Here is a 24931-nt window from a genome sequence, read left to right as displayed (position 1 = left end):
TGCTATACAATGAGCAAAGTTCTTTTTCTGGACACTCCACAATTAACTTCATACTATCCTTATTCCATTTGGCCCTAGGCAAGTTTTAGTCCCCTACCAAGACAAAGGAACCCCCAGGGTACTGAGTATAAAATTCTGATCTTTTAGCTTAAAAGTTACATAAACCTGATAAATATCCGAGTTTACAGAAGGAACCCCAATTACCCTAGTAGATATGGTCTTTTCTCATAGTAATCAATACCACACCTCCACGCGTCTTTACAGTATTCTCACCTGCTGAATCTGTCTATCCTGCCTAAAAATATAAAAATGGTCAATACTAATCTCGGCAGCCGAAAAATCTGGAGTGTGAAAACCGGGTGAACCTGAAAACACCTGAAAACAGGGTGTCCCGGTTCATGTGGGAAATCTCTCGGATTCAGGTAGAACATCGAAAAATAATACCGAACGTTCATATAAAAAAAATTCCTACAGACCTTCTTTACGAAGATACAGCCTCCTAAAGGCCGCTGCTGGAAATTGGTTTTTCATAAATTACTTTTAAACTACCCGGTAGAATTTAATAAAAATTTTAGGTGATGAACACTATTAGGTGTTCACACTACTACCTCTTAAAATGATATCCTTAAAATACATTTACCTTGTTTACTTTACCAGGGTCGGACTAGGTTGTACACTTTAATGCGTATATTTTTAACACCCTGTATGTTAAAGTCTAAAAAAAAATAAATTTAGATACCTTGAACCCTAGGCTAAAAAAAAGGTACTCTTGTTCATTATCGATAAAATGAACCGTTTTGGAAAAAAAAAAATAAACGAGCCAATGTTTATTTTTTATTTTTTTTTAAATGAGATACGTTAGTTATTTAAAGAACAGAGAAATTTCGATTCAGGGTGTTAAAAATATACGCATTAAAGTGTACAACCTAGTCCGCCCCTGGTAAAGTAAACAAGGTAAATGTATTTTAAGGATGTCATTTTAAGAGGCCCCTATTAGTGTTCATCACCTAAAATTTTTATTAAATTCTACCGGGTAGTTTAAAAGTAATTTATGAAAAACCAATTTCCAGCAGCGTCCTTTAGGAGGCTGTATCTTCGTAAAGAAGGCCTGTAGGAATTTTTTTTATAGGAACGTTCGGTATTATTTTTTGATGTTCTACCTGGATCCGAGAGATTTTCCACATGAACCGGGACACCCTGTATAAATAACTATTGTAATGAAATAGAACATAATAAAGTAATAAAACGTAACTAATAATATTAGTTACCTTTTATATATTACTTATATTATTATACTTATAATAATATAAGTATAATTTATAAAATGTTAAAAATGTTGTGCATTCTTTCCCAAACAGCAATAAAGTGCTCTCGAACTCCTTTCTAACATTTTGAAAAACTTCTGCCTAGATTTCTCTACACGCAGCTGTGAATCTTCTTTTTAAATCTTCCACATTACTAAGTTGTGTTTTAAAAACAATTGATTTTAAATGCCTCAAAAAAAATCTAAAGGTGAACATTTAACTACTATTAAATTTTTTTGCAAAATCATATTACCCACTGCATCAGTTTGATTTTCTAAGCTAGGTGTTATTAAAGGGTCTATTGTGTCTTCCAGCAGATTGAGGTAGAGTTCACCGGTTAGATTTTCTTCAATAAATAATGGTCCTATAATAGAATTTCCAAGAATACCACCCCAAACATTTATATTCTCTGGCCACTGCGTGTGATCTTCTCTACAAATTCACGGTCTTTCGATATTCCAGTAGCGACAATTTTGTTTGTTGACATTTCCGTGTAAAAAAATTAACACTCATCAGTAAAGCAAATATTCTGTAAAAATTTTTTGTTTTCTTTTATAATATTAGTCATTATTTCACAAAACTCAATTCTTTTCTCAAAATCGTCATCAAAAAGTTGTTAAAGAATTTGCATTGTATACGGGTCAAATTGATGTAACTTTAGTGCTTTTCTTACTGTTTCGAAAGAGACATTTCTACCTGGCGTGACACACATAATAAAATAACATATTTATGATTTAATTGACTATTAGGATATCTTTCGTTAAACAGTGCTGCCGTTCTTGCACATCTTTGACTTTCCCCGTAAATTTTTCATATTTCCGTTCTTTGCTCAAGGTTAAACACCATTTTTTAAAAAATACTTGAGAGCGCACAACGCTCGACTTTTTTGAGTTTTTTTGACACCTACTTAACTAATTTGTCAATCGTTACTAAAGTGACTATCACGCAAGTACTAGTTGAGAAAATCTATCATGTTTGCTTAATTTTTCGCAAAATTCTCAATCAAAAGGTCAATTATGTGGTATTTTACAAGGTAATTAGAAGACCTTTAAAATGAGTTATCACTCGACTCTCCTTTCCATTTAAGATTTTAGAGGTTATGTCCGCCCTCGCCAGGGGACTGCTGCAATTTGATTGAAAGCTAACCTAAAAAATATCTCCCTCAAAAATAAATTTGACGGGTTTTTCGAAATATTTAAATTTTATACAGGGGCAGAAATATATAGGTGTTACAAAATTTGATGCACATATTGTTAAGGTCAAAATAAGATTTTTTCTTCTATAAATATGTGTTCTATAATGCTTTCCCTCAGAGCTACAGTCCGCGCAACTCGAATTGATGATAAAAATCGATTATTTGGAACGTTAGTTATGCTTCAAATCTCCTGGAAATTTGCTGTGCCCGTTTTTTTGGGCGCTCTTTGCATTTTCCGTCCTAAAAAATTATGTAAATCCAATTTTAAGGGAGGATTCGGACCGTTCTAATGGCCCCTATCTTATGTTTCCAATAAGAAAATTAAAAATCTAGCAACACCATCTAATTAGCCATGAAAAAATCTAAAATTTTGGTTGCTTGCATCTTTTCGATATAATTAACCGTTTTTAAGAAAATCTATGGTAAACAAAAGAGATTTTTAAGACGGAAAAAGACAAGAGACAATAAAAAAAATTACTTGTAAATTTTCAAAAGATTTTATTTATAACTGTAGTCAGTGTTCCAAATAATCAATTTTTTTCAAGCAATTTGCGCGGGCTGTAGCTCTGAGGGAAAGCATTTTACGACACATGTTTATAGGAAAACAAGTCTTATTTTGACTCCAATAATATGCTCTGAATTTGTATATACCCTCTATATTTAGAGTTGGAACAGAGTAATTCAAATTCAAACCATGCTTTATTGTCATAAATACATGGTATTTGTTGATAAAGTTACTTATAATATAAAACATGATTATAAATCGACATATTACTAACACATAATTAAAAAAAAACAATACTGGTTTCAAGATACTAGCATTAACAATAATAATATTAGGAATATGAACATGAAACAACAATAGGAAAATCATCCAAAAATGTTCCTAAAAATTGTTTTTCTCTTGGTTTTCTTTTTTTTTTAACATAATTCTCATATTAAGATAACTTTAAGACTTATTGATTCGGCTTATATGAATTATGAGTTATGAATATAACAATGTGTAAAGGGCTGTAAATATTAAGAGGCACATCTTGGATGGTACTTTAATTTGAGATAACATGTACTTATTTATTGTCCTGCTACCAGTGCTAGTACAGGATAGTTATGTATATGATGGTATTGTGGATTTTAAATCAGTACTTTTAAAGCTTAACACTTAAATAAAAGAAAATAATTCATGTAGATTACAAAAAAGCAAAACCAAACTCACAGAAGTCTTAAATTTCTGATCAATTTTGTGATTGGAGATCAAAACCTATCTCAAAACCTGGGTAATATTGAAACCAGGTGGGTGAACTTTAGAGATATTCTGTTGCATGCTAGGAAGATTTGTTTATTTTTTGCTCAGTTTGTTAGGGCGTTGCAAAACTTGCGAAATGCTAGTATTAATTTATCGGATACCACTTTGTTTAGTTTGAATTATTTTGTCCTATCTGCTAAAATAAAGTAATTGGAGAAGGGATCTATTTTTATTTAAATGAAATTTAAGTCTATGGTCCATTATAATACCTAAACATTTTAAACTGCCTGGATTGTTTAATTTTATTTTTGTTTATTGTCTATTGAAGAAAATCTTTACTTTTTGCAAATCATTATTGGTATTATCATGCAAGGCAAGACAATCAAAATGCTGCCACAAGATACTGGTATCATTAGTAAAGAGAGTTAAATAGCCACTGATTTCTACTGAACAGATATCATTGACATATAAAAGGAACAGCATTGGTTTCAGGACTGACTCTTGTTACAACCACAATTAATACTCATTGTCTGAAACACAACCTGCATAGAAAACACTGAGCTCTGTCAGAAAGGTATGATCTCAACCAATTCAATGACACATCTCAAAAACCATATATTTCAAGCTTCTGAAATATTTTATGACTGACAGAGTCAAAAGCTTTTCTCAAGTCACAGAACACCACTCCAGAACCTCACCTCAATTCAAACCAACATAGATGTTACAGAAAACAAAAAAGAGCAGTAGCACCTTTCTTCTGCCTAAAATCAAATTGGTTTGAGTTTAGTATATGATGTTTACTCAAAAATCCAAGGACTTTGCCAATCTAGTGGCTTTCCTATAAATGTAAGTTATAATAAGACTGAAAGAACTCATTCCCGTATTAATCATATTTCTGGAAGAAGTTCGTTTGCCTTTTGTTATTCAATATTTCCTTGTTTTATTTTTTAGTTTCACAAAAGGGAAAGGCCATATTAAAGACTCCTTTTAAGATTTCGTGAACATTTTCAAGAGGTCTATTGCATTCAGTTGCGGGCCAAGGCGTTTTATCGTTCCAATATAATTAATAATAATGCCAAATTGTATCAAAGAACATTTCTAATATCACAGTCTGCATTTGGCCTGACTATAGCGACATACATTTATGTCGACACACGCATCTTACGCTCCGCGTATTTGCTTTATTTTACACAACTAAATAGATGATTTTTACAAATTTTCTACTTCTCAGCCTTGTCTTTGCATTACACTGGTGTAGTACTGTCAATAGTAAGTGGTTCGTGAGTTATTGTGATTTTCAGTGGAAACAACAGACATTCTCAGATTACAATAAGTTTATTTTTTATTTTCTTATGTGTATATTGGAATTAATACTTGAACATTCTTGATATTTATTTTATTGCTCTGCTTAAACCAAGGAATTTGGAGAACTGGATTTATTTGACTTTTAATAGTAATCTACAAGTTAAGATGCTCTCAGATTTGGAGTTTTCTGGAAATGTGCCAAATTGTTATTTTGCTCTATATCATGGTTTGCGGAAGGTGTGGTGCAAGTCTAACAGATAAAAAGGTTAAATATAGGATTGTTTGTGATTTTTGCAATGTCATGCATTACTTAGCCTGTTTAAAATTTACTACGTCAGAGGCTCAAGTCACTCAAAAGAGTAGTTATGTGTTTTGTATGTTTTGTGTGAAAACCTAGCTTGTAGATAACCAGTAAGAAAAACAGCTTTGCAACGAGTGCTGCTATTATTCTAGAAGCCCAAATGAAGGAGGCTTTCCAATCCTTTCAGAACACAATTATTAATTTGTTGTTTCCACAATGCTAATATTGCATTCCAGGAGGGATTTAAAAAATTAGTCAAGGATGGAGGAAATGGCGTTTCCGCTAGAGGGATTAACAGCGATTCTGAACTAATAAAGCCACTAGAAGCAAAAAACTAAGCACTAGAGGCCAGGTTGACAACACAGGAAAAGAATTTAGGCTTTCTTAAGGATCTTATCCCATCAAAGTCTTCCAGCCTCCCAACTAACAAAACCTCTCGAACATCTCCAGATAATACTGCTTCTTTGCTTGTAGAAACAGAAACAGTTGCTTATACCAATGCAAAAAGGGTTGAGCCAATTACATCCAGGCCTAGTAATTCTTTAATGGCTGGCAACAATTAAGAATAAGGATGTTGTATCCTTTAAGATAGGGGTAAAAGAGTCCCTACTGAAGGGACTACTTGACCAACGATCTCTGGCCACCAGGAATAGGAATTTTGTCTCGGGGCGCACTCAGGGCCGAGGAGCAAATTTTCAGCTAGACCCAATATTGTCTCAGCGTCTACAGTGACGATGAGTGGTTCTCTTAGAACATTGAAATGCCGCCGTGGAACTATAAGCAGGTTTGTTTGCTTGCAACACCTCTGATGCAATGATGCCAAATGCTTATATAGAAATGGCAAAAATCACTTTACAATATCATAAACATTTTCAGTTGTTTCTGAAGGCACAAAGCACAAAACAAGTGCTCCCCTTTAATAAAATATCAAGGATTTTTTAAAATAAAATATGATAAGATACTCTGTATCGAAGTCAATATACAATGTTAAAGAAATGTAAATAAAGTATATTAGAGAAAACGGTAATGGCATCGCAACGCTCGATCGCATTGTTGATGCCACCAATACAAGCACTCTCTACTAGTGACGTCGTCAACAAATATTTACATGATAAATATTTATTAATTATTATAGACTTTTAGTATAAGTAATATTACCAATTGATATATGAGCTATTTATGTTATTATTTATGTTTATGTTTATATTTTTTAATGAACTTCATGAGAGGAAGGTCCTATACTCTATTTCAGAAGTGTATAGAGCAATAAACTGGGGAATTCCGTTCTGTTTGCTACATTTCGAAATGCAAAAGGAATCTACATTGCAAAAATGGGGTCAGGTAATATATACAGACTATAAATACTTTTAAATCATATTTTAAACGTTAGTAGTCACTGCTACGCTGTAGTGTAATCACAATATTATTATCCCAATATTTAAAAAATGGAGGTATTCAGTCCAACGAAAAGATGTACTAAAAATTCTCCACTATCGCTGAGTGAAAAAGTTATTATTTTAAATGTACATGATTGCATAAAACACGATTACCCTAGTTTTACTGTGCAAGAAATTGTTGAAAAATGTTCTCGAATGAGGAACGACCTACAAAAGTCCTTGATGAAAATGCTAAATGTATAATTCGAAGAAAAGTTCACTCTTTTTATTTTAAAAAGGAAATACCCACCCTAGACAAAATTTTAATGGAGCTTGGCCGAGATGACAGTATTCCGTTGATAAGTAGAAAACTTTTATGGAAAACTTTAAAGAATATGGATTTTGCCTGGGAAAAGCATAACCGCAAAGCACTTTTACTGGAGAGCGACGAAATTGTTTGTTGGAGACGACAATACTTGAGAAGTATCAAGCAGTACCGCAGGGAGCAAAAGAAAGTTTTTTATCTTGATGAGACATGGATTAACGAAGGTTATATAGTCCAAAAAATGTGGCAAGACAAAAATATAACCAGTGCTCGCCAAGCTTTCATAGAAGGCCTGTCTACGGGTATTAAAGTACCTTCGGGAAAAGGAAAAAGACTTATAATCACACATATTGGAAGCGAAGAGGGATTTTTAAAAGAAGGTCTGCTAACCTTTGAGTCGACTCGCACAGGAGATTACCATGAAGACATGAACTCAGACGTTTTCGAGGACTATTTTGGTAAAATGATAAAATTTCTTCCGGCTAATTCGGTGGTGGTTATGGATAACGCAAGCTATCATTCACGGCGAATAGAGAAGACGCCAACTTCAAGTTGGAGAAAGCAAGAAATTATCGATTGGCTGACTGCAAAAGGTATTGCGTTTGAAGCAAATTTGATAAAAAAAGAACTGCTGGCAATAGCAAACTTACACAAAACTCGTTTCATGAAATACGCCGTGGAAGATATAGCCGAAAAATATAATATAACTGTACTGCGCTTACCGCCATATCATTGCGAACTAAATCCTATAGAACTGATATGGGCGCAGGTAAAAGGATTTGTAGCAAGACAATACACGACTTTTAAAATGAAAGATGTTAAGCTACTGTTTGATCAAGCCATTACGGAAGCGACACCAGAGAATTGGCGAAAAGCAGTCCAGCATGTAATTAAGCAAGAGGACAAAATGTGGGATCTTGACAACCTCATCGATCAGACAGTCGATCCTTTAATTATAATGTCAAGAGGTGATGACAGTTCGTCAGATGACGAAGAAGACTACAATCTATTATAATTTAAAATTGTTATACACTGTTCAAAAAGTGCCAGATCCAAAAGTGACATTTTCAACTGTTTTACTCTACATATTATGTTCAATAATTTTGTGAAAAAAATATATTATTCCATTTAAACAAAAGTAACTTTCTAAAATAAAATAGCATTTAAGTACATTAATTATAAGGTAAAAAATAAGTCCCAGTTGCACGCCTTTGGCGAACCGTTTTCAATGTTTATCAGTGGGTAACAATGGGCAAAAGTCATAAATTGACCCAAAACCGGGTGGCACTACCTGCAATCAACGAAAAGAAAGAATTTTACATTGAAACTAATACCCAACTACAAAGGGAGTGGCATAAAATATTGGTGGATCACCAGGTACCACTTTTGCATACCTAATGAGGTTTTATTGCTCTACACACTTCTGAAATAGAGTATAATAAAAAGCATTTTTATGGAAATTAAATATTTTATTATTATAATATAGACTTCTTAATAAATCATGTTTTAATACACAAATTTTTAACATTTTTTGCAAAATTTTATTATTATTGTTATATTAAACAAAACTCAGTTTTACATCACTTACTTTATATCACATAATATGTACTTCTATGGTGCTGACTTTTTCAAAGGGACAGTATTGCTGCAGTGGAAAGAGTTAAAACTACAAGGATGTTCAAATTGTGAAGGAGTTGCAGGTTTTTATAGATTCTAAGACTTTTATTATGGGTATTTACCCTGTACAATTTGTTTTGAGACATTTAACACTGACCTATATAATACTTAATACCAATTATATCAGATTAATTTATACTAAAAAACAAAGCTTATTTAAAAATAAAGGCTATGTACAATAGATAAGATTAGATAGTTTATTAGTAGTAATATACAAACAAGTACTTTTACAAGTCAAATAAAATATGTAGTATGTTGGGCTTTTTCGGAAATCATTTTATTTCTTAAGGATTTTAATAATGACTTGAGACATCTAATTCAATTTCTTTGGCGCAAATTTGTTTGTTGCAACCTTCAAATTTAAATTCCATATTCTTTTTTTTTCCATAATTTGGCGACTAACTTTAGCTTTTGAAACAGTGGAATCATGAGTGCTTGGGTTCCCAGGATATCATTTTGATTTTACCCTAGACTAATGTACATAAAAATATAGTATTACCAAAATTGAAAATGTAAATTTTTTAAATAATTACATATGAACTTATTATATCAAAAAAAAACTTACTTTTTGTGTGGTACTGATATTAAATTAATATCTTTCTCCAAACATACCTCTACATCTCTAAGTCTAAAAACAAAAATTTTAAAAATGTGTTATGATATTCCAATTGATTGACATTTTAATGATTAATTGCATTTAATTAAATAAGATATATAGAATAAGATGATACATGACATAAAACTCTTATTTGTACTTAGAGAAGGAATTGAACAATAATTTTTAAATGTGCCATATTAGTGTCTATTTTGAGTGTATTTTTACCTTTTCCTTAGTGGAGTCAGGGAATGTGTAGCAGTAAAACTAAAACGGCTTGAATGAGAAATAGTAATTGTTGACCTAGACCCCGCGGTTACTGTAGAACTATTAATCTCAGATGCAGTTATTGTTGATGATGAAATGATGAATGATCAGATCTGTAATTATACAAAAATTGGTGTATCAAGAATATTAATCTATTTTAATTATCCATTCTTGTCTATATTAGCTTCACTGTTTGTACTATATACCGTTTTGGAAGCTAAAGAAGTTTTTGCACTCTTCAGGAAAGCTACCCCTGCAGCTTTGAGGGGTAAATCACTTGGTAAATTAACTGAATTATCGGCTGCTGTATTTTTAATCAGTGCATCAGAAATCATAGTAAAAAAGTACTTTTACACACATGCCTAATTTAATAAGAATTAGGTATAAATAAAGCTTATATGAGTAAAACTAATACATTTTGTGACGAAGCTGTATGTTTTACAACACAGCCCAAGCACAAGTTTTAAAAGGTTGTTTTTTAGCTTACATAATGTAGTAAATAAAAGCATTCAAACCTTTATCAATATTTCTAAGGTAACATATATAGTCATACTCTATAAATATACTAAAAAAATATATTTAAAAAAAATTACCTTTGAGGTAGGGCTGATTTTTTTAATAAAGTCTGGATATTGATATCATCTCCCTTATAATATAAGAAATCACTTCCAAGGATGTGATCTGATCAAACAAATATATTCTTTTTAATCGTGTTGATTTCCATTAATGAAATCCATTGTTCCCTTTGGGCATGGTCATTAGGCAATCTATAATAAGTATTTGACATTTAATAAAAGTACATAGGTATTATGCCTTTTTTCTGCCAAAACAACAAAAACAAAACATAAACTCCTGGAATAAAACCACAGACAAAACTCTAGTTTTATATTTTTTATAGCCTATTAATGATGAATGTTAAATTAATGTAAATTGATGAATATTTTTCAAAAAAATATTTAGATTTATAAATATAAATATTTCTGTATTTTACACACACTTTCACATTCAACTTTTTATTAGATTTATTTCTATAAGATCCTCTATTCTACATTTATGATGATGGTAGCCCCATGATGTGATGTTATGAAAGTATCGGTACTTACTTGTAAAAAGATCGTCTTGAATCTCCTTTTTATCATGGTGCGGCACAAAAGACACAAGTGTTTGCCATCCTAGCAATTAAAAAAAAACAGTAAAATGTGATCTTTTTCCTTTTTAAACCAAAAATGAAAAAAAATACACAAATGCCGAATATAAACAAAAAGCCGGTTGACAAACACTACGCGTATGGCTCGGGCGCTTAAGCTTCCGGTGTTATCGCTTCAAATTTTTTAGAAGCAGTTTTAGGCATAAGAATGTTAATAATTTTGTTTTTTTTTTGCTTAAGGATATTATATTTATTCTTAAAATAGGTTAGTTGTAGTATTTATACTTTTTATTTTAAATTTTCCTGTAAAATACAACACAAATAAGTTAAATTAATGTTATAATGGTTGATAATATATAGCTAAAAATTTCTTCCGTGGGAAATTTGTGTCGACGACAACAGAGAATCGGCAAATATGTATGTAAACAAAACACCCCTCTTGCCCCCGTGTACATGTTTAACTACAAAGTTGTTGTTTACTAATTCTAGCCTTTCAATGTTCTAAGGCTGTTCTTTTATCAGAACGTGAGGGGCTTAAAAACTAAACTAAAGGAATTTCTCTGTGCTGTTCAATCGGTAGACTACTACATTCTCTTGACCTAACTGAAACTTGGCTGGATCCGGCGGCAGTCAACGACGGTGAACTCCTTAGCTCCAACTTCTGCGTGTATAAAACAGACCGCAACACTAGCAACAGCTCGAAAAGTAGAGGCGGGGATGTGCTCCTAGTAGTAAGCAATATCCTAAAATCCCATCGTTTGCCAAATGCTGACCACTCACTTGAGGAAATCTGGATCTCTGTGCGTCTTGGTGATAGTGAGGAGTATTGCATTGGCTGCATTTTCATTCCTCTATCCATGGATCTATCTGTATACGCGAAGCATTGTGACTCTGTTACCAAAGCTTCCGAGTGCTTTAAAAATTTTCTTATTGTTGGTGCTTTAACCTTTCAAATATTGCATGGTTACCAAGTGGAGATATATATGGCTTAAGCCGAAATAATGTTATATCTGGTAAAGAAAACTTTTATGTGACACATTCGCTTTTCTAGGTTTAATGCAGCCCAATGCAGTGGTTAATGATTATGGAACAATTACTAACCTTTGTTTTACAACTTTTCATTCCACGTTAACAACTAAATGTAATGGTCTAGTAGGGCCAGATCCATATCATCCTGCTCTTGAGCTGCAACTACCAAATTGTAAAGCCAATTACTTCGATCTACCAATAACCTATTGCGATTTTAATCAAGCTAATGTCATATCCATAAATAACTACTTTTTTACATTTAACTGGCTCTCTATAATTATTAACGATAACTTAAATACCACTGTTGCAAACTTCTATTTTATTGTTCATGATTGTTTGGATCAGTATGAGCCTTTAAAAAAAACACACTTCTGAAAAACACTACCCACCATGGTTTTTGAGATAATTAAGAAGTCTCGTTATTCAGAAAAAAATTGCACAGAGGAGGTGCAGACAATCAAAATTAAATACTGATTACTCAAATTTTAGTGCTCTATGCGAGTGTCGTGCATTATCTAGTGAATGCTACAGACATTGAGAGAGCTAAAAATACAATATAAAACAATAGCAACACTTTTTAGAAATTTGTAAAGCTTCATTTCAATCAAGGCGCTTCTACTGTTCCAAATGAGATGTTCCTTCATGATCTTAGGGCTGATACCGGTATTTCTATTGCAACCCTCTTTGCCACCCACTTTCATCTGTATTTAACAAGAATACTAACCCTTCTAATGCTTCAGGCAGCTTCCTTAGTCCGACTACAGTTGAAACAGCATTAGCTAAACTGGATAACAGAAAGGGAGCAGGTGCTGATGAAATTCCAAACAGGCTTTTAAAAGCGTGCTGCCATTCCTTTTCCTTCCACTTCTTCATATTTTCAATCTGTCCCTCACTTCTGGAATTTTTTCAGATGTTTGGAAGCTTCTTCATCTTCATCTCATGCATGTCCTATTTATAAATCTGGGAATAAAAATTATATAACTAATTATCGTCCCATTAGTATTCTCTCTGCAATTTCTAAGCAATTTGAGCACTGTGTAATTGGGGTTAACAACATGGATTCACCAGAGGTCGCTCTGTGGATACAAACTTGTTTATTTTTAGCAACTACATCTTTAAATCCTTTGCCGACGGTAATGAAACACATGCGATATACACGGACTTTAGTAAAGCTTTCAATAAGGTCAACCATAATATTCTTATCTCTTAAATTTCAGATCTTGGCATCAGCGGGTCCCTTTTACTTTGGATTAAGTCTTATGTGATGGATAGAGAACAGCGGGTTAAGATTGGTGGTTTTCTGTCAAACCCTTTTTTGACAACTTCAGGGGTCCCACAGGACTCCCACTTAGGACCATTGTTTAGCCTCTTTATTAAACGCCTTGGCTCCCTATTGGAATCTGAGTTCTTAAAGATTTTTCGATGGATTTCTTCCTCTCAGGATCAGGTGGTGCACTAGAGTCTCCCCTCCTTGTCAATATATTTTTGAATTGAATTTGAATCTTCTTAAAGCAGGTTAACTCAGTCAAGGATTTAGTTGTCTTTTTGGATGTGAGACTTACTTTTTCCCACCACTTCGATTATACCATGAATAGATCTAATAAACTGCTTAGATTTATCAAGAGATCTTGCAAAGACTTCACCAATGTGTCAACATTGAAGTCACTATATATTTACCTAGTAGACCTCTTCTTTTTTCTCATTTACATTGAGAGGCTTGAAAATGTTCAGCGCAAGTTTAACAACTCTTTATCAATCAGAAGGCAGTTCTTTGATGTTTGCTTTGCATTTAAAGTCCTGCTTGTTTTGCTTATTGCCAAATGTCATAAGTTCAAGGCATTAAATTAGTATTTATTTAATATCCATAAAGAAGGTATTTATCCTAAAATAAAAATAATTAAAGATTTATATAGGGTGAAACAAAAAACAAATAAAGAAACATTTCAACATTTAACACCTAAACAAATTTAGGAATATTTGGAACATTAAAACAGTGGATAGATTAATAGGTATGAAAAGGATTTCTGTTGTGAATCTGGAAATTTACAATAATAATCACAAAGTATCTTTTAATGGAAATGTCTGCCCAAATAATATTAAAAAGATTATCCAGAGCATAAGTTTATTCTTGTAAATAATATTTAGTTAATAATGTAGACGCGGTAGAGTTCACTTACACAATTGTACTTGATTTAAATATAGGCAACTGTATTCTATTAGTTGGACATAAAAATGGTTCTACATTTAAAAAGGTATCTGAAGCCTTTAGTTTATCTTATTTATTTCCAAACTCATTGTATCAATAACATCCAAGAGAAATGTCTAAATTTTAAATCGTATCTAGTATTTATCAAATTAATGAAAAATACAGAAGACAAATTATTGTAACAATCTTAATTGTCGCGAATATACCAGTTGTTCTTCAGCATTCGGGAAAGATCTCAGTGATGCTAGCGGTGAACCTAACTTGAGACATCTCTGGGCGCACGTGGAAAGTTAGCGGATGTTTCGGAACAATGGTATACCTAACATATCAGGAGCCCTCGCCGCTGGAACGCCAGCTCAAGTCTGAATATTGGCGAAATAAATAGTAGGACATTAATATATTTAAATAAATGTTTCTTTTCTTGGTATCATATATCAGTTCATTATTTTCCGTGCATCGAGTGTTTTAATTCACACCTAAACGAATGGTATTTAATGGTATTTTAATTGGTGTGAGGTAAAAATTGAACGTCAGTCAACTGGACATTGGTGAAAAATAAACAATAGTGAACTATAAATCGTATTAGTATTTTGTAAAAATGTCAAAGCTGGTGGACTTAAAAGTGACTGAGCTGAAAAGGGAGCTAGAGGAGAGGTACTGCGATGTCTGAAAACTAAATTGCTGGAAAATTCTGGTGCAAAAAGTGCGTTGTATGTGCGGCAAGTAATGGGCCGCAGAGAAAATAGAATGCTTTATTCGCAAATACAAAGTGGGAAGTTCCTCTGACAGGATTGCTTATGATTTAAGTTGCGCCAATATTCCGACACGATTCCATGATTTCGGAAGATTTCGCTAACCTCCCGCGTGCCTCTAGAGATAGATGTCGTGGGGGGTGCCCGGTTGCGTCACCGCGATGATTTAGGAACGACGGAGAATAGCTGATATTCGAGGCGTTGCCAATATCTTTATAATACCTTTATTATTACTTTGCGAGTCACTTTTAAAATGAAATTTTATCGAAAAAATTATTATCCTTTACACTGTCTTAGATGCATTTTGTCCAATTCATTTTTGAATGCTTGACGTAAATAGCAATATAATTTTTTTTTTATTGTAAATTGATTGTGATTTATTATATAGGGACAAAAACTTCTTTTAAATCCTTCTTTCAACTCCTTTTAAGTTGTAAATTTGGACTGGAAATATTTTTACTTTTAGTTTTATACAGGGTGTCCCGGAAAATATAGAAAAAGTCTCTCGATTCAGGTAAAAAATAAAAAAATAATATGAAACTTTCCTCTAAGAAAACCTGAGAAAACTAAGTAAACTATATAATTGACTGCAAGGGATTGGACCTTTATCCCTGTTAAGAATGTTTTTTTGATTTTTAAATATTGCTAAACTTTCGTATGCATCTAATTTTCTATTGTTATTAACTGGTTTAAGTAGTTGTAAGTTGTCTATCCTTACCAAGTGACCAGTATTTAAAATATGTTCAGCCACACTTGACTTTTCAACTCTTCCACATTTCACATAAGCTACATATTCTTTAAATCTAATATTAATTGTCAGGGAAAGTTTGCTTGTTTTCATCTATTTGAAATATGGTAGACTTTTATCACAAAAGATGAAAATAAGCGAACTTTCTTTGTAATACCTTATAATCCTATATTGATGAGAGCCTTTGATGGGTTTTTCAAAGAATTAGGAGTGGTTAAGAATGGTCTATCAAAGTTCGGCCAATTTACGATATCTTTTAGGAAACCCAGAAGATAAATTAGCGATTTTTGCTGAGAGCACCTTTTTTATGCAAAAGGCACAGGAGCATCATAATCTGGTTTCCACGCCTGGTTAAAAATATGTTGGTTTAGTAGGTTCAAAAGAATAAACGTACTAACAATAATTTATGTACCAAAATTGGTTGCGATAGCTAAAGTAGTTCTGAAGCTATGAAACGAAAACTCGTTTTTAAAGGTTCGCTTCCTGAGGAAGAAAGGAACTTTTTTTTTACGTTTTCTATCTACCCTAGAAGTTGCAACATGATCAACCGAGCACCTTGTAGTTTAGTTAGTGTTTAGGATTTGTTCGGCCATGCTTCATTGCACCTTCCGCTCTATTAGTTACATCATTAGTATATGGTTACACACGATTAGTATATTAGGTCATTTGTAAGTAGTTTTAGTTTAGTCATAATCTTTTCCCGAAGATGCTAATATTGTTAGCGAAACACGCGTCGAGAGTAAAAGTGAAGTGTTTTGGTTAGTGATAAAACTGTCTCGTAATTTGAGTGTCACACCAAAGGTTTCAACCATAAGACTATCAGAAAATATTTTTGCATCTTTTTATCGGAATTTTCTGTTTTTCTATACGCACCATTGTTGCAAACGTTTCTATGGTACATAATAAACAAATACCTATCTTTCAAAACTTGCTATCTTTCACGTTGTTAATACATTGATCCTTTATTTCAATAATTATTGATTTTTGAATTTCTTGGTGGATTTAATATGAATTAAGTCGAAATATGGAATTCATGTTTATTGAATATATGCAGATATGCATCTTATGTATGGTGTTGCGTCGTGCAATGCATTGGAAGCAAAAAGCCGTATAAAGAAAGATTTCCAAATCAAAAGACATTTCGACGTCTAAGGGAAACTGTTAGGCGATTTCGGTTATTAAGATATTATTGACTCTATTGTAAGTTTAGGAAGTTTTGGAAAAAAAGTATTGATGCTGGTCAGAAAAGTATGTACATGAAGAAGTATGTCAGGAACAGTATGTACGGTACAATTGGAAGAAAATATTTTGAATGCTGTAGCTGATACTCCTTCAAAGAGCACTCGAAAATTAGCCGCTCAGCTTAATACACCAAAAATACATAAATTACTTCAAGAACAGCTGTTATACCCATATAATCTGCAAAAAGTGCATGAACTAACTCCTGAAGATTTTCCTCGTAGAATACAGTTCGCGAACTGGCTATTAGATCAGCAGGGAACTAATCGAAACTTTAGCATTATTCTTTTAACGATGAAGCAGGGTTTTTCCAAAAATGTTATAGTGAATTTACATAAGTCGCATGTATGGACTGATGAAAATCCGCATGCCGCTGTCGTTTCTCATCATCAACATCAATTAATATTTAAAATTTAATCAATTAATATCTGGGCAGGAATCATTGTCAATTTTTTGATCGGGCCATTCGTATTACCGCCACGATTGAATGGAGAACTTTATTTGGAATTCCTTCAGAACATTCTTCTGGATTTAATAGACCATTTGCCACTTGCGATCCGCCGAAACATGTATTTTATGCATGATGGAGCCCCACCTCATTTCAGCGTTGCTGTAAGGAATCACCTGGAAAAACCGTTGGATACCTAGAGGAGGATAAATTGTCTGGCCTCCTCAGTCCGATCTAATGCCATTAGATTTTTACCTATGGGGTCACCTCAAAACCTTGCAGTATTCAACTCCTGCCGAATTTCTACAGAGAATCAGGATTCATTGTGATGTAATAAGGAACAATCCAGGGTTGTTGTAGCGAGTAGAGCACTTCACGATTTGTCGTAACCGCAAGTGTATCAGACGCCCCAGAGCCCAAGTTGAATCTACTTATGATTATACTTATTCTTTTAATTCATTGTTTCGAATTATTAGCTTCTTTATTTATTACATTCTTTTTTCAGATTGTTTTTCCGTTTCAAGAAAATCATAGCTTTATATTTTTTAAACAATTTTGTTAAGGTGCCTTTCTAAGAACCACACTGCGTTTTTTAAAAAATGTACTTTTTCAGATTATTTTTATAAATTTATTATACATTTTTCAGATAAAAATGTGTTTTAAGAATTCCGTTTTAAGAGGTCCTTAATAGCGTTGATCCGTAAAAATTTTATTAAGTTATACCAAGTACTTAAGAAGTTAGTCAAGAAAAATCAATTCCCAGCGGCGTCCTGGGCCTTATTAAATTCAATATTATTTTTTTATTTTCCAAGTCCGAGAAATTTTCCACATTTTTCGGGATGCCAGGTATACATTTTTTTCGGATAAGACATTTTATTTTTAAGATTTACTTTTCTTGAACTGTTAATTATTGTACTGCTAAAATGAAAAAGCTATTATAATTTTGATCTAGCGGTGGGACCCCGAGGAGGGGGAGAATTATTTGCATGACATAGGTTTTCTATACGTTAGTATAATTTTCTTTGCTTGTACTTAGTGTAATATTCATAGCAATTTACCCCACCCAATACTGCTATCTACGTAGGTTAATTTAGTACAGGATTTATAAGCTTTCTGTTTTTGGTATGAACAGAGCCTGGTTTGCAAAATTTAGACACTAATTTGCAAATCATTTTTCTAGAACCTGCTTGTCAGCGACCCGATTTGCACATTCATTGTTTTTGAAAAAAACAATAATTTTTACTGTTCTGCAATTGAGTACCGTAATTGACTAACTTAAAAGGTTAAACAATTTCCAAACACTTTCATATTTAGCTATGAATCTAATACTTGTTTACTCACTAAAATGAGCCTAAAACTTTTTACTTTACTTTGACTAATGCGGTAAGTTTTGAAGTAAAATTCAATCGATTTTTGTGTTTTGAAAACGAGTTGATTAATTTTCAAAAACTACGCAGCAATGCATGGGGAATTAAAAGTAGTTTTTAATAATCATATAAACTTTTGAAAAAAATTGAGGAATGACATTCCCTCAATTTTTGAAGACAGAAGTGGGGGCCACTTAAAGTTTTGAAAGTTTTGTTATATTTTTTGCGTCAAAACTTGTTCCTTTCAAAAACAAACTACAATACAATACTGTAATGAGGTATACTATAGGGTATCCTATCTACAATAACAGAGTAAGTATCAACCCTCAATTTACACGACACCCTGTATGTACGAAATATTTAATAATACCCCATTTGAAGCTCAAAGGCTTCGCACGTAATTTTTTAAAAACACTGTACGTTAAATAATAATTGTACAAAGACTTAAAATCCGAAATTTGCAGTTACTAAAGCTCCATGGAGATCTATTGGATTGAGAAGATTAGGTCCTAAAACAAAAAAAAAAGTTTATGTTAGGTTTGCCGTTTTTGGGGAGGTGAGCATGTACAAATCTTCAAAAATGTAATAAAACTAAGCAGTCACATGTAAAAAAAAATGGGACCTTGAAATACTCGAGCGCGTCAGATTTTTATACAGACAGTTCAACTTGATGTATATATTACTTATATGGAGAAATATTGTTAATCTGACAATTAGAAAAAAAAATTTTTTTCTTACTAGCTGTAATTAAACAATATACATTTATTTATATAATCATTTATTAATAAAAACTAGATAGAAAAAAAATTAAAAATATAAAAATTTTTCATGTTCACTGGATTCCTCTACCAAATTTATTTCCACTTCCACTTTCAATATTTTTGTCATCTCGTATGTAAGTAAACATGGTTATGAACTTTATACTTTTTTATTTATTTTATAGTATACTATTAAAAGGAAAACGTACCTGAATGTAAATTTATATCTCTTAAAATGGCAGGTGCTATGACGATATGTTCCTATGCTTCTAGCTTTTTTTTAATAATAATAATGTATTTATTTAGCTTCAGCTACAAAGGTAATACATAACATAAATAATATAATAAATATTTAAAACATGTAAATAAATTGAAAAAAGTGTGTGCTTGTGTACAAAAACACAAAAAGTCTCACATACAGGAAAAAGTATAAATAAAATTTAAGTCTAAAATAAAATTGTGAAAATAAAACAAAATACGAGTTTAAATTGTAAAACAAAAATAAAATAAATACACATACGAAACTATAACTATACAAAGGTAATATGAAGACTAAAATGGTAAAACAAAGTATGTACAAATAGTGCAAATAAAACTTAAAAATAATTAAAAATCACTGATTAAAAGGGAATAAATAAAATAAAAAAACGAAAAGAATAAGATGTTAACATAAAAAAAATAAAATAAGACATTCACACACTGATAAATTTTCTCAATAGCCTCCTAAACTAATTTAAATTATGCTTTTTATTATTATACTTTCTTTTCTTGTTCAACCCAAAAAAACCAAACCAAGTTTTTTCTTCACATTTTACACTTACATCACTCATTATTGTAAGACTTAAAATTCTTTACATTAAATTAACATAATTGTTTTGACACAATAAACAAATCGGAGCGTCAAACACGTACTAATTACTATTGTGATCAGCTGAAATCTCATCATGGTGGCAGACGATTGAGTGGGGGTGGCTTGAGAGAGTGAGAGATAAAGAAAGTGTGAGAAGGAAAGAGAGACGCGAAGTAATAAAGACAATTTTCAGTAGCTGTACGCTCCACGCTATTTTTATAGTATTAGCTGCGTCGCATCATGAGAATCGTCAGATAATATTTTTTCCGTAATTCTTAAAGGGTTTCCTTCAACATAAAAAAAAATCAATCACGCTCGAGTCTTCCAAGATTTTTTTTACAACTTTGTGACTCGCCCATTTCCTTATGCCATGCTCAAATCGTCAGATTATTGAAATGTACACTCTTCTTCATGTACTTAACTTACCTTGGCTTAATCTAACGCGTTTTTCTGATGACTACTAATCTGATACTACTATTTTACTAATCTGACGGACTGCTGTCAACGCACGCCTCTATAGTAAGGATCCATATGTGGTACAGTTACATTAAGTACGTATAAGGTTTCTTCCTATATGATTTTCTGACACGCTCCAGTAAGGCGCAAAATCTCCGCTTGGGCTTCCCTACTATTATATAAATAAAATGACAGATAGCACTTGAAAATACATTTTTTATTAAATGATGAAGTTAATCATTTTTGTTGTTTTTTTCTTTGATTCATTGTCAACAGACTATTGAAACGTTCTTGATAATAAAAGATTTTATAAAACAATGTTCCAGGATATTCTTTTACGATGTTAAAAACATTTGTATCTAAAAAATACCTAGAATCTTTCTGAAAAAAATATTTTCTTTTTACCGCCAAAAATACAAATGCCATCTTACAAATGTGACTTTTTTGTTAGTAAAAGTATAAGATTTTTGAATACAATTTAACAAAACTATGATTTTTTTATGGTGTCTATAATATAAAAAAAAGTTGATGGTAGAAACTGGGCAAAAAAGAGAAAGGTTACCACTTTAGTCTTTGTATACTATAAGTGCTTTTAAAAAGTATACTATAAGTGTATTTAATAAAAATCTGAAATATATACCTAATAAAAATATTTTAAATAATGTATTTTCCTTTTAGATGGTGATTATGTAACAATAACTGACTGCACAGATCTTAGTTTTGCCATTCAATGTAGTAGAATATTATCCTTACAAGTATTGCTCAATTCAGAGGTGAAAAACAAAACCGATGTAATATCTTCCACAGAAGTATCAAATTTGAAAAACCAAATATGCACTATCAGAGATCAAGTCACCAAATTACTTGACTACTTTGATACCATTAAGACTGTTAAGCCTGCTCTCAAACAGGGTATGTCCTTCAAACTTCCTAGGAATATAGACTGATAAAAGATTTTTATTATTGTAGAGTCGACTGAATCTGCACTGGATACGAATACTTCAAGCAATACTATAAACAAAGTTAATTCAAATGAGTTTGACCCCCTACTGGATAAACATCAGAAAAATGGGACTGAAGAACAAAAGGAGTCCTCTAAGCCCTCTACTCCACAGGTTAACTAAAAATCTTAATTTTCTTACAAAGTACCAAAGCATTTATTTTCAGGTGCCCAATGAAGGCTCAAATTCGCGACCTCAGTCTGCGTCAATGCTATCTCAACATCAACAGCAGCAGCAACAACAACAGCAGCCAGTGGCCACATCTGCAGCTGGCAGTCCTCACATGAGCGATTACTTCGCAAGAAGTTCCTTGGGCCTGGGATATCCTCCAGGATTGTCCGGCTATACCCAACAGTCCCCCTATAACTTTCCGTCAACTGGGTATGTTGTATGTATTCACATTGTTTTCTATTTTATTGTTGTGTGGGCATGGCATGAGTAGAGTTTAGATGGTGTGGGAGCTATTTATCTAGTTAGAAGCTGCAAACAATATCTAAGAACCAGTCTCTAAAAATACTGTGCCCATATACTTTAAAATAAAAGATAAGAAAGGTTAAATCATAAAAAAGGTTTCCCATTCTGCTTCTCAGTTGTATCTCGTCAAATCATAGCCGTATGGCGTGCGGTGAACAAAAGGTATTATCAATGCGGGCATTAGAAATTGGTGTGCCTATAAGTGCCTCTATGGTGCTTAAGTTGCGAGTATGGCGAATAGAAAAATGTTTTTTTTTTTTTTCAATTCGAAAAAAAAATAACATTTCAATAAATATACTTTCCCCAGGACTTTATTTTAACAGATAGGATATAATGGTTTAAACAAAAAAATCAGCACATTTTCTGTAGATTGTGACACTAAAGGTTACGTATAATATCTGTTACCTATGCCACATTTTGTAAAAACTTTCCATTTTCTTATTACCAATAGAACATGCGTCACCTAGCGACCGTTCTAGGAACCTGAAAATAATTTTCCTACAATTTTTCATGGCTTTTTTTTAAGATTTGTTATCTTTATTAAATTTTAAAATATGTCATGTTGTAACCCAACTTCAATTGTTTCTGAGTTATTGACAGCTAAAAAATTATTTTCTAAATTGTCAGTTTTCTAAGATCCACTGTTTAAGATTTTAAAAAATTGCTTTCATTTCTCATTTTAACTTTCTAGCGCTATTAACCAATAACCAAAGTTACAACCGTAATATACTAGTTAAATTATATAAACTAGTCTATACCGGGTGTCTCAAATTCTTTTAACAGCATAGACCTTCGCCATTTTTGAAGATAGGAAAGAAATTAAAAATGCGCCTTTTATGGAAGACAATGCTCTTTTCAAAACTACCCCTAACTTATTTATTCCTAAGAAACCACCTCTAACTTTTTTTTTTAAACGACACACCCATTTTTTTTTCTTAATTATTATTTTTAATTCTGAATACAATGAAAAAAGTTTTTTTTTCATTAAAAAAATACAAAGTTTTTACACGCAATATTCTCATATTTTTGAAGAAAACTATTATTTATTGATTTATAAATAAATCAACAAATAATTATTTATTTAATAAACCAAAAATATGCTGGGTTTTAAATTTCAATACGAAAATAATATTGGTGTGAAAGGTATTGATATTAATAATTAAATCGTATTCAGTTTATTCGTTCCATCGTATTAACGAAAAATAACTTTTCCATTGTATTCAAAATTAAAAATGCTATTAAAAAAAATGGGGGTACCATTTGAACAAAAGTATTTAGTTATGGGTAATTTTGAAAATATTTCTGAGAAGAGCATTGTTTCCCATAAAAAACCCATTTAGAAATTTTTTGCTGTTTCCAAAAATGGCGAAGTTCTATGCTGTTAAAGGCATTTTGTGTTACACGTTTATTACTGTTTTACATGATATCCAATAGATTACTACGCATTTATTTAGCATTATTTTAGGGTATAATGTGCTGGGAATTTACGCCAAATTTTCAATGTTTAAACTTTAAATGATATATTATATTTTTTTTAGTTAGTATAATTCCGTATTCAGGGAAGCTTTTTAAATTTTATATTTACTAGTCAATAATACTATATATTTTATATTTACTAGTCATAATACCGTCTAAGTTCACATGAGCTTAATGATAATAATAATCTTGATTATTTGAAAAAAAACATTAACCTTTTTAAAAATCAGTACTTGTTTGGTAAAACGATTTAATGAACTTATGGAAACTATTTCTAGACTTGTATTTTCTTATAGCGGACTTTACGTATTACCGATCTCCTACATTTGCAGCAATTTTTTTTTATTAATAGGTTGGAATTTTCCTCAATACTATACAATTTAAAATTTTGGTAGTTAAAGGTGAATATTCACTTTTCAGATCATATCTTTTCATACCTTACTTTTCTCACACGTAACTTCTAATATTTTTAGTATTTCTTATCGATTTCCTTCCCCCTACTCCAATGCTAATAATATATTTACATAAAGAATATGCACTATGCAAAAAGTTATTTTACTCTATCGGTGGGACCTGTATAATGGTTTTTTAAATTTAGAGAATTTACACCAATGGAAACCCTATCTTATTTATAGAAAATGTTCTGAAAAATATATTTTATTCTTAGGTCATTATTTTATTACTATTTAGTGATATTATTACTTGCCCTATTTTTTTTTTAAATTTTTTATTGAGATATCAATTTTTTTTTTATATTACGATAGAACATAAACATAATTAAATAACTCGTCAAAAAACAATATTTTTAATTTTAAAGTACTATGAATACATTAAAAATGTAAAATATATATTAGGTTTGCATTTGAAAATAATTTTTATTTTTGAATTTTTTCTTATTTATATGCTTTTCACATTTATTACGAATAGGACAGCATATTTTTTGGCATTTAATCAACTTTTTGTAATGACCCTCTAATGAGAACAATCATTTATTCAATGTATATTTTTTTCTGAATGATATTAATTTTGAACAATACAATATGTTTAAAGTTTTCAGAAAGTTATCATAATTTAAGTTGCTTATGTATACAGGGTGTGCCAACAAGGTATACGGCTAATATAGCGCCTTAACAATACGAGGTACAGCAAAAAGTTCTACAGCAAAGTTGCAGAGTTGACAAAAACCTACGAACTAAAAATATTTTTATGTATACTGGATGTGTCACAAAAAAGTTAAGTATGATGTTTTTTTTAATGGTACGCCCTGTATATTATGGTATTAAAATGTGAGGCAAAAAGAGAACTTTACTTTGGTATAACGTTTTTAAAATTTCTGTGCGGCGTTGCAACGTAATTAATTTCTTTATGTTATTTTTTGCCTTTTAGAGGGTT

General features: G+C 31.7%; 2 protein-coding genes across 4 annotated transcripts in view; one reads left to right on the top strand and one right to left on the bottom strand.

Moving 5' to 3' along the window:
- The window catches only part of LOC126734124 (protein TFG-like), a 42698-nt gene that overhangs the window by 13457 nt on the left and 4310 nt on the right, over window positions 1–24931 (top strand). The window contains exons 3-5 of one of the 2 annotated variants that reach the window (XM_050437661.1): window positions 21267–21500; window positions 21558–21703; window positions 21756–21970. In XM_050437661.1, the coding sequence (XP_050293618.1) occupies window positions 21267–21500; window positions 21558–21703; window positions 21756–21970 (595 nt within the window). Of the gene's footprint in view, window positions 1–21266; window positions 21501–21557; window positions 21704–21755; window positions 21978–24931 lie in introns of both variants that reach the window. The other variant, XM_050437664.1, reaches the window with a different exon arrangement.
- LOC126734149 (uncharacterized) overlaps window positions 18788–24931 on the bottom strand; it is a 50838-nt gene continuing 44694 nt past the window's right edge. The window contains exons 5-6 of one of the 2 annotated variants that reach the window (XR_007659998.1): window positions 20559–20760; window positions 18788–19033 (exon numbers count right to left, since the gene is read on the bottom strand). Coding sequence is in view for 1 of the 2 variants with exons in the window: in XM_050437690.1 (XP_050293647.1) it covers window positions 22465–22546 (82 nt within the window). In the remaining variant the exon portion in view is untranslated. Of the gene's footprint in view, window positions 19034–20558; window positions 20761–22356; window positions 22547–24931 lie in introns of those variants that run through there. The other variant, XM_050437690.1, reaches the window with a different exon arrangement.

The sequence above is a fragment of the Anthonomus grandis genome, chromosome 1 (genome assembly GCF_022605725.1).
Source record: "Anthonomus grandis grandis chromosome 1, icAntGran1.3, whole genome shotgun sequence".
Taxonomy (NCBI): Eukaryota; Metazoa; Arthropoda; class Insecta; order Coleoptera; family Curculionidae; genus Anthonomus; species Anthonomus grandis.
The sequence above is the reverse complement of the archived record's forward strand: the minus strand, read 5'-3'. Positions and strand labels throughout refer to the sequence as shown.